The sequence below is a fragment of the Lycorma delicatula genome, chromosome 9, assembly GCF_047948215.1.
Source record: "Lycorma delicatula isolate Av1 chromosome 9, ASM4794821v1, whole genome shotgun sequence".
In the NCBI taxonomy this organism is placed as follows: Eukaryota; Metazoa; Arthropoda; class Insecta; order Hemiptera; family Fulgoridae; genus Lycorma; species Lycorma delicatula.
Window position 1 is genome coordinate 71,002,763 of NC_134463.1, and position 18,457 is coordinate 71,021,219.

The window sequence follows — 18,457 nt, forward strand, 5'->3', positions numbered from 1 at the left end:
CTGTTTCCTTCTATCAATGAGAAATAACTTATTTTTAATTCTTTTTATTTTTACTAATACTTAACACTTATCCATTAGCCAAAAAAAAAAAAAAAAAAAAACATTTATAATAAACTTGTAAAAGTAAATACGCAGTTGATCCGGCCTAACGTAAATTATTTTTGTAGGAACCATATTTTATAGGCTTGTGAAAATAAAAAGGCCGTGGATTGGTCTGTACAGTAGACATATCCACTATCCGGACTTCCCCGGATATAAAAACGTAGATAACAATAATTAATGCTATTTATAGTACGATAATTACCAACAAATCATATCTCCGTAATTTTTTCTCAAGAACTCATAAACCCATTTCTCAGTTAATTTAATTTATAAATTTCATTCTATAGGCCTATTTACAATAATGTGAGCCTAAAAGGTAAACTAGTTTATTATAAAAAGTTGTCAATGTCCTCATTAGTTTGATTATGGGTATATAAGTCTGAACTTCACACACTTATCATCTTACACTTAATTGTCTGAATCATTAGAACACTTAACATAGTCAATACTGTTCCGGACGGCAACCGTAGTTACGCGTTGAAATGAACTCATTTCAATTTGAACGTGCACTTTATACGGTGCACATATAGTATTATTAGAAGTCGATGTAGGCGATGATGCGGAAGCAGAAGGATCATTATCAGGAAATGAGATCGAGCCTGTTGGTCGCCTCCAACGAAGATATCGATAAGGAGGTGGCCGGATACGTTGAGACTCTTTCTCAGGAAGACCTCTCTCAGAAACGAAATTCTACACCTGGTTTTTCTCGTGCCGCCGAAAAACTCAATCCGAAGCATAATATCAACAGCACGACTGCAGCTCCTAACAAATACACAGACCAGGATAATTGACATGTACCTGGAAAAAAAAAACCTATATTAAATTTATCAAATTATATTTATTGTTGACTAATAACTATTTGCCTATTTATAATTCACATTTATCGAGACTATCTGATAATATATAGCTATCAGGTAGGATATTCTTGAAAAATATAAATTCAACAATTAGTCTTGCCTGATGTTAAACTGAACAATTATGTCTAAATTGTTAGTTGAAAGCGAGTGATTAAAATAACAAAGACATCCAAATATTCCCAAGTAATCGTATCGGTAGATTTTCTGTTCAGAAAGAGGATCAAAATAGAAATCAGAATCGTATGATTTTAATCAGCACGTACTGGATAAGATAGAAAAATGTATTTAATGCCAGTATAAAAGTCTCATGAATCAGGCATACCTTTCCTTCACAGTCAACCTTACATCTAGAATATTATTTTGAATTATAATTTTACGATATTTAATGTATCATTTTTTTAACAATGGTTTTACTATATAGTTATAAACATTTAATAAAATTATAATAATGATTATGTAGACACAAAATTAATTAAATGTTTTCCTAAAGATGTGAAAAAGTAACTTGTTGAAAAATAAATCTACTTTAATCGAAAATTCTTATCTAATCACTTTTAGAAAAATATGAAATAGAAAAATCATGAAATTTTACAATTCCGTAGATTATAATTTTATTTTCCCGTCTAGATAGCGCTATAGTTCTAGAAGGGAAATTATTGTAGTCGGTCCAATTTGGGCATATGCGGTTTTCACCGGATCTTCACGTTTTGACAACTAAGGAACCCAAAAACCGTATGGAAATTTTCCGGATGTTAATGTTCTTTATACGTGTGTGTTCGGTGTTGGCTTCTAAATCACAGTATATCTTCAGAACTATTAGACCGAATTCACCAGATTTGTTCAGATTTCTATATATGGGCATTAATATCATTAAATATTCAACTTAAAAGGTCAAGAGGGTGAGGCTATAGTTCACGGTCTCCCTTAGTATCTCGAGATTTCGCCTAATTAAGTCATATTTTTCTTAGGTACATTTGTTAACATTTAAAATTTAACAATATTTGCAAAAACAAAACATTTTGCAAAATCGCACCCCCACCCAAAAAAAATGGACTATACTACTGATATGTTGTGACGTCTCATATGAACGGTAGAATTAAATAATATTTAAAGTGTAAAAAGGTAACTCGATCTGGCCGGGTCTCGAACTCGATTGCCCGGTTAATTGGTTTCTGGTGGGTTAAGCCTCGCGGCTACATCAGTCTGTTGACCAAAGAAGCGAAATTTGTTCTATGTAAGTTGTAAATTAACATTAGATTAGACCACTACACCCGCGCGAATTAAGTACGGTATGCGCGTGCGCATTATTTAGAATCATTGAATTAAATAAACGAAAAAATATTACATTTAAATAAAATGATAAGTATTTTAAATTAAGTTATGTGAGTATGTGTGTGTAAGCCGTGCATCAGAAACTAGTCACAATTGTATCACTTTCCCGAACGCAGCTTTAACCGCGTGACAGGAAAGTCCTATAACTGTGTTGTCAGCTTTTTTTAACCATCTCATTTCATAGGAAACTTAGCAAAACTCTTTGAGCGCACTAATAGTAATTATCAGACATTTCCTTCTCTGCCCAGCTTAACTATAAAGTTTTGCATTTTTACGTATATGAATTTTATTTTAATCAGATACTCATAAAAGTTTTTGTAAACGATACTATTATTTTAGTAATATACTGAAATCAATATTTAATTTGGACTGGACTGTAGGTGAAACAGATTTGTGTTAAATGAAAATAAAATAATTTCAATGAAAGTCTACTAATTTTCATTTTCAGACCAACCTTTATTTCCAACTCACTTGGAATCACAATGTTGATGTAGCATATATATAAGAAATTATCAATGGTGATATTAAATTAGGAAGATAACAGAAAAACCTAAGCGAATTTAGGATGGAGGAGAAGAAAAATAGGGATTAAAAGGAAGTGAGGCAGGGATGCTGCATGTCACCAACGCAGTTCAGTATACATCTGGAAGAAATAATTAAATTCTGTCTGAAGGGAATAGAGGAATAAAGATCGGGGAAAAAAAGAATAGAATGTATACGTTTTGCTGATGACATGGCGGTACTGGCAAAGGGCCGAAATAAACAAAATGAAAGCCTTGTTGAATTTACTGAAGCTTGCGAAAGTCAGGATATGAGGATAAACAAAAAGAAAACAATATGTACGGTATTAGGTGAAAAAGAGGAGAGGATTGAGATAGGAAATTAAGTTTTAGAGCAGGTGAAGAAATTTCAGTTCTTAGGGAGATTTATAATTGATGACCTGACTTGCACAGCAGAAATTAAAACAAGAAAATCAAGAACTAAACAGGCATTTAATAAGAAGGGAAGACTGCTGTGTGGAAATTTTAACTTAGCGTTAAGGAAGAGAGTAACGAAATGTTTTATCTGGAGTGTGATGCTCTATGGACCTGAAACGTGGAATGAGAAAGGCAGACAGAGAACGAATTGAGGCTTTTGAGGTGTGGGTATAGCGCAAAATGATAAATGTCAGATTGTAAGACCGTATAACAAATAAAGAAGTATTAAGGAGAGTCGGAGAGAACAGGAAAATGTTTAATGTGATTGAATATAGGAAAAGAAAATGACCAGGACATTGTATTAGAAGAATGTGTTTATTAGTGGATACTATAGAAGGCTTAGTGAATGAAAGGAAATGAAGAGGAAGGAAGAGATTTCAAATGATGATTGGGATTATGGAAAAGGAAAAATATGCTGAAACAAAGAGGTTCGCGAAGGATAAAGTAAGGTGGAGAGCAGCAGCCGTGACAGTACCTGTTCTAATGGCAGGAAACTATGAGTGAATGAATTACTCTTTTCGGTAGCCAAGTCACGAATGATCTGATTATACAAGACCATACGGCAAGTTGTTCAGATACACTTTTTCTTAAAAATGTTACATTAAAGCTTATGAGTTATACCAAATGTTTAGTAATTGCAGATCGATTTGTCGCTATTTGGGCAATGATATTATTTTAAGTCATTATATTTTCTTATCTTTGGTGTACGAGAAGATAAATAGCAATACAAGGAACATGCATGCTCAGATTCATGTTCCTTAGTCGGCATACTAATAAAATTAATCAATCAGGTATTTATTTATTGGAAAGAACTAGCAGACATTTCTCATAAAATTGATTAATAAATTCCTGATTATGGTCAGAAATATTTCCACTAAATTTTTCCTGTGTTGATTGTCCGATACTGTCTTGTTAAATTTTATACTTTTTATCCTTGTTTATTTATATGAAATTATACGCTATTATTTTTTAATTATGTATTTATTTTTTCGATAAAATTTATACAGTAATTTCTGGATAAAGATCAATTAACAGAATAAAATTATTATAGTTTATTTTAATTTGCCAGAAATCAAAGTTTTCCATACTTAATCTAATTTAAAATATCTACAACGTCAAGTATACAGTCACCGTTCAACAAAATTTAATTTTTGTCATTCATTTATTTTAATAAAATATTTTGTGACAAAATTTTACAACCTTTTTTTTTATAAAGACAAAACCCTACTTTATGTCGTTATAAATTTCTTATAGAATGTAATTTTATTTTCTTCTATTTTATTAGGATCTAGTTCATTAGATTTTACAACTGCTACTGTGGAGGACATATAAGAAAGGTAACAAATATATTTATCGAGTTCTCTGATTCTCTGCTAAATAATAATATAATAATGAAAATAATAATAATTATAATAGTTTCTATGGAATACAAATCGCATAAAATAAAAGTGATTTGAATATCGGACACAATACTCATGGTCATTCAACAATACTATCAAAAATAAAAATTCTAAAAAGAAAGATAAATAACAAAAATAAATACGTGCAATACAAAAATAAATTACGGTCCTTTATTACATTAACTAAGTTAATAAACAAGTTTTTTTTCTGAAATTGTACTAAATTAACAGGCTTCGTTCTTTATCTTATTAAGAGAACACAATCCAGCCAATAAAAATACAAAAAGATTCTTTGATTTATAATAATAAAAAGAGATAAATCTGTACTGCAATAATAATAGAAATAAAATTAATAGTTAATTTGTAAAATAGAATATACTCGCATAATACAACCAAATTTATCCGTTGAAAGTATAAAAACAATTTAATATGCAAATAATTAAAAGAAACGATCAAATTTGAATATAAAACTTAAAATTTGATACATTAATGGATAAAATTAATCGGTAAATTACATTCTTCCATTTTATTATACTTATATTGATAGTAGTTAGTAATAATCATAAAATATTATTGACAAGAATTTAGAATTCTGCGTTAAGCAAGAGTTCAACACCAATTCGTTTTCTTATATTTTTTTTATTTATTGCAATAATATTTGTTCTTAAACTATTTTTGCGGATTTTAGCGTGATTTCCTTCAATTTATTATATCCATCTGCGTTAACGTAAAAGACAAAATTGGTTTAATAAAAAAATTAGCGATGATGTTATAATATAAATTAGAAGCAATCATAAATTTGAATAGTCGAAGAATCGAATTAGTGAATTCCAGTTCACCGAAAAAAGATGAAAAACAAAATCGATTTAATTTAGTTTCCCCCTACCCTTTAGTCATCCCCTACCATAACCTACTCGTATATACAACAGAAGCAACTATTTTAGTCTCGTGATGCTCGTTATCAGAGCCGACTCCCCCTCCATCAAATTAGAACCACATCAGACTCATCCCTCCCATACTGAAAAGTATTGGCACCGAAAGACTTCCAGATAACGGACTGAAGGAGAATTGGGCAATCAGAAAGACATATTATTTTTCGAGTTCTTCCAATAATAATCCGGTAAAATATCAAAGATCCGTGATCTAAAAGGTTCGGAATAAAAATCGATCGGTTTAAAAAACGGATCTAATAATATATATATATATATATATATATATATATATATATATATATGTGTATATATATATATATATCCGTCAATAAAAATAAACTAATAGCTATCCAATATAAAGATCTATCAGCGAATTTTGTCCGGGCTCTAGAAAATAAATTATAGGAAGAAAGATCTTCCCCGATATACTTGCGTTACGTTCCGATTCGGGTAAATCTTATCCTACCGGTGTGAAAAGTGATACGTGTTTCAGTCGACATTATTTTCGGGATATATTAAACTACAAGTAGGGGAGGAGATCATATTCTCCTCCAAACAAGTACGCATGCTCAAACTAAGAATTTTTGTAGAAAGATTTATTATAATTATACTGGTAAATATAAGTTTCTATACCGTAAGGGGAATTACCTATTTCTTGTTTGATGGAAGTAAACATTTCTCAAGCTTATTCCATTATCATTTATGCGATGACTCAGTAGCATTAGTTGGTACGCAAATGGAGGAGATGCACTTTGATATTTCCCATTCTCTTCACTCACACTCTTCAGACCTTCCGGCACTGCCTTGAAATTACACTTTATTTGATGTATATACGTTTTTCTCCTTTTACATAATGTACAGACATCAGAATGTGGTGTACGCGTTTACATTTTTATAGTTATTATTATTCTTCACTATTCTGGTTATTACATAGTGCCATCATTTTATCGTGCACATCATGATACTACACACTCTAATTCCACTATGGATTATAATACAGAAATGCTCACATTTTATTTGATCCATAGAAGGTACAGTTATGCACAACTGTTAATGTCTCAAATGTTGAAAATGTCCACCATTTTCCTGAAGGCAGGTCCGAACCCTTCCCCCATATTTTTTTAAATGAGTACCATTAGCCCGGATGTCCTACGAAGGGTGTCAAAAAAATATGATGCCAAGGGTTCGGACCTGCCTTCAGGAAAATTGCGGACATATCCAATACTTACTGTAAAACTTTAACAGTTGTGCATAACTACATTCCATGAATCAAATCAAAAGTAAGTATATCTGTATTATAATCCACAGTGGAATTATAGGGTATAGAATCAGATGTGCACAACAAAATGATCTCACAACATATACTATGAGTCGGGATGTTGGATTAAAAGATAAGACTGTGAAAAAAATTATCCTAGGTTTAGGTTTGATAAAAAAACGTACTGATAGTACACTCGCGATGTTGAGACAACTTATGTCGGCCCAATTTTCAACAAGAGCTTCCAAAAGAAGGGCTATAATTACTGCTGTGACATCTATATTGTTGTAGGCGACGCCTGTTTGGAAAAGCGTAATACGCATTAAACGAAGCCTGAGGAGGCTGGTAAGTATATACAGAAGATCTCTGTTGGGAGTGGTTACAGGATACCGTACGATGTCGTACGAGGCCGTATGTGTGCTGGCAGGCGTTCCGCCAATAGATCTGTTGATCAAGGAGCGGGGATACAGGCATGATGACATCTGGAAATCAGATACGAAGTTAAATATCATGCGATTATTGATATGGTAAGACAGATGGCAGCAGACAAACAAAGCTGCATGGACCAAAAGACTAATTCCAGACTTGCTGAAGTGGAATAATAGGGCTTTCTGGGAGATAAATTTTTATCTCTCCCAGATGTTGTCGGGCCATAGTTGCTTTGAGGCATACCTACATCGATTTGGCAGGAGAAAAACATCTATATGTCTCTTTTGCGATGACGTTGATACAGTTGAACATACTGTGTTCCATTGTATGGCTTGGCGGAGTTTACGAGAAGTTGCTGGTATTGATAGGCTACAGCCAGAGGACCTGATGGACTATATTTATCGTCTGAGGTTAACTAGAGGTTGGTAGACGGATTTGTTGTCGAAGTAATAAAGAAAAATTATGAAGAGAAGCGACAATTAGGGCGATAATGTATGTGCTTGTTAGGGATGGGTGAACAGCCCTAGTCGGGATGGCCGACGTGTCGAGGTGTGCCGGTTTCGTTAATCGACTGGGAACTCGAGGGGAGATTTCGGATGATGGGTGCCTATGTATATATATATATATATATAAATTGAAAAAGGTGATTGATTAACATGGATGAGGGAATAAAAAATCAAAAGATCCGGCTGTGACTGATCCGGCTGACCTGCCATGCCGGACGTACTTCCGGTAGGCGGGGAGGCGAGAACGCCCTCCTGGGCTGGGCTATACTTAACTGGATGACCGGCTCAGGAGTGTAGAAAAAAAAAATAAAAAAAGTTTGATAAAATCAAAGTTAATTTTACGCGTCCACCCTTATATTTTTACCTATTATGACGGTAATTTAAAAAAATAAATAATAAAACTTTGATGTTGACTCGATAATTTTTAAATCTAAATTCATTGTTACCTAGTCATAAAGTTATTTGAGATATTAAGTCAGTCAATGTTCATATTTAGATGGCAACTTCGGGAGTGATTGAATTATATACGATTCACATCCTTAAGAAAATATGAATAAAGTTATAGTTCAGAAAAGGGAGAACCTTAACGAAAATCGATTTCAACATCAACTAAACTAATTTAGAAGATTGAGTACTAATTACTACAAAAATGTACTTCTTTCTTCGAACAGTCTATGGTCTGAATAATAAGTCTATTGAGATACCGTCCTACAATATATTTTAAGGGAAAAATATAATTAAATGAATCTTCAACTATACCATATAAATACTTTATTGGAATCAGTTTTTTTTACATCTAAACTTATCACGTTTTTCCCTTATTATTGTGAGTAGTAATTCACTAAATGAAAACTTGTAGAAATTATACATGATAACCTTAGAAATCCTGATTATGTAATATCCTTAATTTAAGTTAGTAAAATTTAAACGTTCCATAACTTTGTTAATAGTTTACATAAGAAAAATTACTGTTTAAGTATCGTAGTTTTAACGAAAGATTAAGTATTTTTTCTTTCAACGATAGTTTTAATTTGATAGCCATTGAAACAAATTACTACTTCAGCTCTTAGTAAAATTATGATATATTTTCCTGTACTAGATTATTTACTTAAGTAACATAATTTCAGTAAGTACATCGTCTCATGATTTCAAGTAACAACGTTTTCTCATGATTTCAAGTAGAAAAGTAAAATTTTAACGTAAGCATAAGTATTGATCGGACTATGTGCTTGACCACTTTTCTTAAAGCAGTGTGAATTCTTTCTAATTTTTTTTTTTTTTTTTTTTTGTGAAAGAGTAGTAATCAACAGCTATGCTATGTTCATTAGCCCGGTGAAAATTGGTAGCATATCAAAAGATGCCATGCCTGACCAGGACCTCCACATAAAATGCGGAGACGTTATCTACTCAGCCACCGAGGTCGGCAACTATATTCTTAATTCTCTTTACTAAGCCGTTTTGATGCCCGATTTGACATACTATAACAAATACGTTAACCAACTGTTCTTAAGAACATGACTGAATTTCATAAAATTACAAAAATTTTGCCTTTTATTTAACCTTCAATACAATTTTTTTTTTTTTTTTTTTTTTTTTTTTTTTTTACTTCGAGTTTGGCCAGCCTAGGACAACGTAAAGCGGTAGCATTTTGTATTCATTTCTATTTCTTCTATGCGTTTTCTTTCTTTGTTTTCCAATAGTTAAATCTTTCGCTTTGGTTTAGCCTACTATCTTCTAAATAGATGTTTCTTTTTTCTCCTTCTTGAAATCTTGTATCAGTTTTCTGAACTATTTTCTATCTTTTACTATTTCTTCAGATATTTTTACTTCATTTAATTATTTTTGAACTACGTATATCCATTGATTCCTGTTCTTTTTGTTGTAAATGTGGTTGAAGATCTGTTTTGTGAGCATTTTTTTTTTTTTTTTCATAAGGTGGCCAAAAAAGTTGGCTCTTTTTTTTCTGATATTTTCTCAATTTTATTGTATTTGTATTTTCAATTTTAATAGCATTATTACTTTTTTAAATCCGTCTTTTAAGATTGCATTGCCTCAAAATAAATTTTATACCTAATTAATTACACTTTAATTGTTGGTCTTGTTCATTCTCTGACTGATGCTACTGAACAAGTTTTGTTAACTTTATCTACTTCCATCAATAACGAAAGTTACTGTGTAGCATATACATCTGTTTTATCCTATGCATATTTGCATATTCTGTGTATCATATGCATTCGTATTTATTTAAGAAAAATTAAATTTTTAACTAATCTTTAATTCATGCTCCTCTAACTCACGATTAAAGGATGTCGAGTAAGAAGATTGTAACTCTCATTTCAAAATTGAATAAAAAAATATATTTTCACTTCCCATAGATTGTAATAAAAATATGACTGGAATAATAACGACTGCCAAATTAAATAAAAGTTATTAAAAAAAAAAAAATAAAACAAAAAAGATGTGTTTAAATAAGAATACCTTGGTTCGAGATAGGATGAGAATAAAGTGACTGCAGCAGTTGGAAAAAATAAATCGAAAATCGAAAAAGAGTAAAATCAGAGAAGAGAGAAATTAACACTAATAGAACGGGAAGGAAAAATGTTTGGCATCCGACTATAGAACGAATAACAATATGATAGCGACGCAAGAGAAAGAGGGATGGCCCGGAGAGATTAGCTACTCTCACAAAAAGTAATGAGGTGAGAAAAGGGAAAAGAAAATATAAAAAAAAGAAAAAATGAAAGAAAAGTAGTGAAGTACATAAAAGAAAGCCACTAGACTAGAAAGATACTAAAGAAAGGAAAATATTTATAAAACTAAAAACAAATATACATCTCTTAAAAGAAATTACATTTTAAGCCAAATATTTTATTAAAGAATTAACAACCATTTCGATAGCAAATAGGCTGTACTAATTTAAAGAGGATCATTCGAAAGAAGGAATCTTTCGAAGCGGTGATCTCTGCTTTATAAACGTTCAACTGAATTCGAACCGAATCAATTCTACTATAACCGTGATTAGGCTTTTTTTTAAAATACAAAATAAAAAATTATGGAATTTTACTCATACATATATATAGTAATAGATATAATATGTAAAATTCTGTATATATATAAATTTTAATTTTGTTGAGTTTTCCTATTCAATTAAAAATATTTTTTATTTAACTCACCCAGTTTGTATACATGAGATGCATTACCGCAACAGTCTCGTACCTCTCGATTATCCCATCCAACTGGATAAACTGCTCCTCCACCACACACCAAGACTGCTGCAAAAACCCAAAAATCAATTCGTATTAAAAATAATATAATACGATACTAAATATTTTAAAATAAATAAACTACTAGATGTTCAATTTTCTAGAATTTTCTCGACGAAGACGGTACTCATAGTTTTAATTTTCGAAATTATTCTAGATCAAGAAAATTGAGAAATACGAGTATGTACGGTTTTTATGATTTGCTGAAATTTCAGTTTTGTTTACTCATTTTTTTTAAAAATTAATCAAATAAAATTTAACTGATTTAAATTAAATATCATTTAAAAGGCATAATGATGAATCTAAAAATTAATTCTTACATTACGAAAAACACTCTATTGCAGTTTGGTTTATTACACCATTTCGGTCTTCATTTGAAGTAGAACAATATTTTAAGATAATTTTATTAGGAAGTTATATTTATTACACCACTGCTCAAAAAGGAATGTAATGTATTTAGGGTGTGTATAAGTATGTTTGTTCCACCGTAGCAGCTCCTAACGGCTGAACCGATTTAGATGTGTGACCTCGCGTTGGAATCATTACGTTACTGGGAGTGTCTTGTGTTCTATATTACTATATAAATAAAAATGTAAATGTTCGTTTGTTCAAACTCTTAAATCTCCGAAAGTTCTTCACCGATTGCTTTGAAATTTTGACACAACGTTGCATTCGAATAAGCGCGTGTTTTTATATACGTACTATTTATATACATAAGATGTCACACCTGTGACAGGTAAAAATATGTTTTTTTTAAAAAACAGCGCTATCTTTTGGACGTAAAAGCAACACACGCTATACTAAATATTTTACGATTCCATTTCAATGTTTCCGATATATGTGTCCGCTATGGACTAAAAACGTCTGGACCGATTTACGCGCGGGGAAAAAGTGAGAAAGGGAAAGTAGATGTCATTTTCTTTTAATTTTTTGTAAAAGATGAAACATAGAATTTTTTAAAATGTGTACGAGTTTTGACGCCTTATATCTCGGATAAGGAATGTATTAAAAATTGTTTGCTTTGAAGCCCTATAGACGTAGAATAAGCAATAAAAATTACAACATTGAAATTTAACTGATAAGAAAGATACTCTTGTTACAACATGCCCGAAAAATTGTAAAACCAAAAAGTATCATATCTCTACTAAGAACCAGACCTTGTACTTAAAAACAATTAAAATTCAAAGAATTGTATTTTTGTTTAGCCATAAAGTTAATTTGATAAAATTTTTCGTAATGGTAAAAAATAATTTACTACCAAATTAACTGATTAAAACAGATTTGAAATATTAGTGCATTACGATGAAAATGTAAACTCCAAATAAATATCGATTACAAATTAAAATTTAAATTTAAAACCTCTTATTGAAATATGTATTATGATAAAATCAGTGTAGTAGGCCATAGTTTGATAATTTCAATTAGAAATGAAATTGCAAAACTATTGTAAAGGAGAGAAGAATTTCTATTAAAATGGTTATGAGTTTCGACCGTCTTTTAGGAAAGGACAAAGTTGATTTTTATTGATTCTAAAGAAGTGTGATATTTGAACAAGTACGAAGTGTGAAATATTCTGCGATATCGTGATAAAACTGTATTCTTTTCTAATAACCATCTAAGAATTAAACCAATTTTAATAGAAATTTTCATTCGTCACGACCCATTTCCCAAGTGATTTTAAATAGTTATGTATACACCGTAATAATGTTCTTAAATCATATGGTGAAGACAAAATCACTTCTTCAAAACTAAAAGCTAATAAAGCATTATTAAAAATCACTCGCCATATTGTAATACAGCATCTCGGAAAAGTTTTAATCATAAATAATCGGTAATTTTTTTTAAACACATTTTGAACGTTATTTTTATATAATTTTTAAACATAGTTGTAAATGAAAAATTAACATTACCTGGAAAAAGGTGAAAAATGGAGTACTTTCTCTAATATTTCTTTAAGCAATAAAAACAAGTTTTAATAAAAAATTTGCTTCACGCAGTTTGTAATATAAAAGACTTCAAACGGTTCTTTTAGCGACGCATACTAATAAAATTATAGTTTGAGCTAACTATATAAGATATAGATATTTAATAAGATTCACGTAGGATACAGACGGGAAAGTGTGTGATTTATTACATAACGAAACAAAAAACATAACAATTTTTTATAATTTATTTCAATCGTTTCTATGTGAAACGCCTGGGAAAGAATAGGTTGAACATTTAATTCGCATCATTTGTGTAACTCATTCTAATAGATGTCAATACTTTTAATTAGTGTTTCGGTTAACATAAACGGTAAATTCAGATTTTTAAATTCTTTTACAGTAAATTATCAGTGATGATAAAAGATAATTTATTTCAAAAATGAAATTTTTACACGTTTGTAGTGGGTAAATGCACATGCGTAAATAGGTGTTGCTGTTACGCATGCGCATATGCGTTAACAGAGTAGTTATAAAATATTTAGTACGTTGAACGGTTTTAATGAGAAATTAGGAAACCGTAACAGAACTCTCCTATGTTTACACGGTTTCATTATACATTTAAAATCTAGTGACGTTAATTGTTTCCCTTACCGAGGTAAAACGTATATTGCTTCATTTAGGTCTGTTTAATATTTAAATAACCACTTGAAAGACATTTATCTTAAAATTGACGGTGTTAATTCAAATAGCTGTAGTCTTATGTAATAAGAATTCCTAAAGTAAATGTAAGATAATAGATGGAACCATATTATATAGGTGGTTTTCAGTTCGATTCTCTCAAGTCTATCTTATTTCAACGTATGTAAAATTAACTTTCTTGAAAGATATGAAGAACAAATATGGTCGAAACAAATAATCATCTAATATTGTATAAATTAAATTTCCGCTTACCAACAATTGAAAAAGTATAAATCCTAGTACTTTCGGAGCTGTTACTCCATCTTCAGGAATTTTCTAAAAGATGTAAATTTAAATTCAAATCGATAATCGTTTTTAAGTTAAACTGTTATGTTTATAATAGTCGGTCTTCAACAATATAATTAATTTGTATGTAAATAAGACAGTAAAGTCATGTTTGTAAGATGTTTGCAACTATTATCGCAAAAATCATAATTATTATCATAATAGTCGCAAACATCTTACAAACATGACTTTACTGTCTTATTTACGTACAAATTAATTTTATTGTTGAAGACCGACTATTATAAACATAACAGTTTAATTTAAAAACGATTAGTGATTTGAATTTAAATGAACATCTTTTAGAAAATTCCTGAAGATGTAGTAACAGTTCCGAAAGTACTAGGATTTACACTTTTTAAATTAATGGTAAGTAGAAATTTAATTTATACAATTGTTAATACCAACGGTGCAAAATGCTTAATAAAATAATCTAATAACTTTCATCCATTGCAATATTTCAGTCGAACATAACGGGTTTGTAATATAAAGGTTGATAAGGGAAGGTGTGTCTGTATAATCCCTTGATGGTGGAATAGAGCTTAAAAGGTTCTTTCTGAAGGAAACTACGTAAACTAAATTTTAATTTACTTTATATTGTTAATTTATTTTAAATAACTTTTTTTAACATTCTTGATGGTGTTACAGAATTTTGAAATCACGCTACCACTAAAACAGATGAAAACAGGATACTTATAATGTGTATCACTTACTTACTTCTATTCTGTTACTCATTTTTTTTTTTTTTAACAAACTAAATTTTAAACTATAAAGTAGAATAAGAAAAATTTGATTTTTTTTTTTTGAGCAATCAATTGGCTTTCTTTCTGTTCTGTGCTTATTTTTTCACCTCAGTACATTTACTACAGCTCAAATCCTCAGTTATCTAATTTATATATTCCAAAATAGCAATATTGAAATATAAGTAGTTAGGGAAAAAATTAACGTATCTTCTGAAACTCTTTTAGGTAGATTTCATAAGAAAGCTACTTATTGTAATGGGTACCATAATTCAACTTCCGGAAAATTTCGACATATCTTCTCGTTTCACATCTCCCAGACCCCAAAACCACCATCAGTTCAAACGTTTATATATATATTTCACTTTCTTGTGGACACGATAACTGCTGTAATTTTGAAACTGATACATAAAATGTAACGACCCAAAATCTTGGTCGAGTTCGTTAATGGACAAAATCAAACCTTGGGGGTGAAAGTGGGGGTCATCGAAAAAACGAAATTCGCTCAAACTTTCCTATTAAGTAAAAAATCGAATTTGTTTAAAGTTCCTACTACTCTTTGGATAAGGGCCTAAAATTTAACTAAGTAAACTTTGTTGATATCACCAACCATTGGCTCAGTGGGTGGAAAAAATGTTGTTCGAAGACAAAAAAATTACCTCCCTTAATAGGCATAGTATCGAATCAGTTTAAAGTGGTCGTTAGTCCTCTAATCATTACCTAAACGTTTTTCCTGAAATAATCTTTGATATGACCAACTCATACGGCAAGCGATGGCAAAAATGTTGTTGGAATTGTAAGAAGATGGAGCTTGTCGTATGCTAAATTTGTGAAAATTTTTTCACATGCAACCATTGTCGTATTGAGCAAATTTGAAATTTTTCTTAACTTTGAGGAGGAAATATTTTTTATCCCTTACTTAGCACCGGAGAAATCTACCTCCGCCTTCCGGCCTGCCGAAAGGAATGTTTTTATATTTAAATTATGATTATTATTAAATTAACACAGATTTCTTTTCTCTCCTATTCATCTGAAGTCCTCTTCATTTCAAATTTTATCAAACTAGTTAATTTTTATCATCATCCGTAACACCAAGTTTGAAAGCCTTTCTTTTCTGTTTCTTCTTCTGTACGTATTTTATTATGACAAAGAGCTACAATTTACACAAATATTTTCAAGATTATTTTTTTTAATTTTTGATTTGATATTAACAGAATTGTTTTTGCATAAAAGCTCTCTTTGCTTGTGCTAGTCTCTTCTTTTTCTGTTTAGCCTCCGGAACCACCATTAAGGTATTACTTCAGATGATGAATGAGGATGATATGTATGATTGTAAATGAAGTGTAGTCTTGTGCAGTCTTAGGTCAGCCATTCCTGAGATGTATGGTTACTTGAAACCCAACCACCAAAGAACATCGATATCCAGGATCTAGTATTCAAATCCGTATAAAAGTAATTGCCTAAGTAGAAGAATGGTATCCATAAATTTTGTTACATTCTTCGTGAATCACTCTGTATATGTTTTTTGCAGAGGGAAATAATAATTCCCTTTCTTTTTTATAATCGTTTGTATTATAGCGGTAAAAGGAAGAATTAATTAATAAACTCTTTATTTTTAAATTTAATATTGTGGGATGTAGTATAAATAGTTGGGATTAAAATAGTGATAAATTAAAATTATTTGGCAACTGCAACAAAACAATTTGATAAAACAAATGAAGAATTGACAAAAAAAATTGACTCAGTTAAATAAAAAATGTTAACGGGTAACTTTCTTTTCTTTTTTCTTTTTCTCATTAAAATACAAAGATTATTTGCATTTTTTTTAATATTTAATGTCTATTTTATTATTATTTTAATGTATATTTAAGGTAAAGGGAATTATTTTTTATTACAAAAAATTATTGAACCAATAATCGAATTCAATGATCGATTTAAATATTATAAAATTATAATTTGTAATATTAAATATATTAATATATATTTAATTAAAATTTTTTTAAAAATTAATAGGAGTCGTGATAAAAATTGAATTTAAAGATTTAATTTAATAGCAAGGTAAACATCTAAGAATAAGAATGTATAGTTAATTGTGCTTCTAGAATATTATAAGGGTATGGTGTTTACATTAGGTTATGTATAATATTAAGTTTTCCTAAAGTAACATGAAGTTGAATAGCAAACAAAAAGACATTAATTTTGAAATTTATAACTTCAGGCGTTTTAGTGAAATCACATATTTATGTATGTTACTAACCTCTTGCAAGTACATAATATATTGTACATGACATATTGGATGCGTAGTAAAAGTACATCTGTTAAGGAGTTGAATAAAACATTTGTTGGTCAACCGTTTATTACTCGGTTAAAAACAAAAAATTCATGAACTTGAGATACAAGAAAAAAAAACGTTTGATGCAACTTACAAATCATTTATCCAGTTTATAAAATGCTTAAAAATTAGATTAATTTTTTTTTTATAAATGTGGTGAATTTGATTAATTATAATTTGTGTATATATATATATATATATATATTTAAATAATTTGTATATTTAACGTTACTTAGACGAGATTAGCGAGCGAAATGAGCGTAGGAAGTTTAAATTTAAACTTCCTTTTTATACGAGTTTATCTCGTAGTCTATTTACCTTAGAGATTCGTATTGGGTGATATATTTTTTTTGTTAATTTCTAGTTTTCGTTTCGACCACCACCAGAGCTAATCTGGTTTGTCGACATAAACCGGCGAAGGTCTGAATAAGCAAATATTTCCATTTTTCACCGTCGTATTTGTTATGTGTCTTCACATGTATCTTTACCAGAAAATATCGACATTTGCCAGATATCGGGATTTCACGGGTAATAAATACTTTTTTTTTCACATAATTTATTTGCCCATTAGTTAGCTAAGATATTTTCTAATGGTATCTGATCTTTTCAAAACCCTAAAAAGGGTTGCTAAAAAAAAAATCGTTTTTCTTTTTGTTGCTGCTGAATTCAAACTCGCATCCTTGTACCAATTAGGTGACTCTATTACATTAATATATCACTTTAGTTTTTTAGTTGCGTAATTTTATTCAGTGATGAAGATAATTAGCCTATTTATTTTTTTCCTTTTTTTGTTAACCATCGTTTTGCTTGATATCTTCAATCAATTTTTATGAAATTTTGCATGAAAATGTTTTAGTATGGATCATTAATTCCATGTTATTTTGGCTAATATTGATCAAGGGTGTGGATCCTGTTTATCAAATTGTATTCAAAGTGTAAAGTGATTTTTTTTACATAGTTACATATTATAATGTTCTACTTCATTTTCCTCTTAATAATCTGTTAAAAACCGATTACTTCTTTGTAGCAGAGTTCTGGGAAAATAATTTTTTTCTCATTAAAAAATAAAAATTATTTGCATTTTTTAAAAATATTTAATGTCTATTTTATTATTATTTTAATGTATATTTAAGGTAAAGAAAATTATTTTTTATTACCAAAATTATTGAACCAACTTTTCGTAAAATCTAATCTAAAATATTAAGATAGATTAGATCTTAAGGGTAAATTAAATCCTAAGATCTTCTTCCTCTTTGATACAAGATAATTAAGCAATTAAGAATTTAATTTAAATTGAAACTGCCGTCTCTAGCAACTTCTGACACAAATTTAGGGACAAACACGTAAAACTACATACATACACTCATTTAGATACAAAAAAAAA

General features: G+C 29.9%; 1 protein-coding gene across 1 annotated transcript in view; it reads right to left on the reverse strand.

The window, feature by feature from the left end:
- Positions 1-778: 778 nt before the first annotated feature.
- The window catches only part of LOC142330568 (LHFPL tetraspan subfamily member 6 protein-like), a 182,836-nt gene continuing 165,157 nt past the window's right edge, over positions 779-18,457 (reverse strand). The window contains exons 4-5 of the mRNA XM_075375942.1: positions 10,967-11,065; positions 779-900 (exon numbers count right to left, since the gene is read on the reverse strand). Of these exons, the coding sequence (XP_075232057.1) occupies positions 779-900; positions 10,967-11,065 (221 nt within the window). The remainder of the gene's footprint in view (positions 901-10,966; positions 11,066-18,457) is intronic.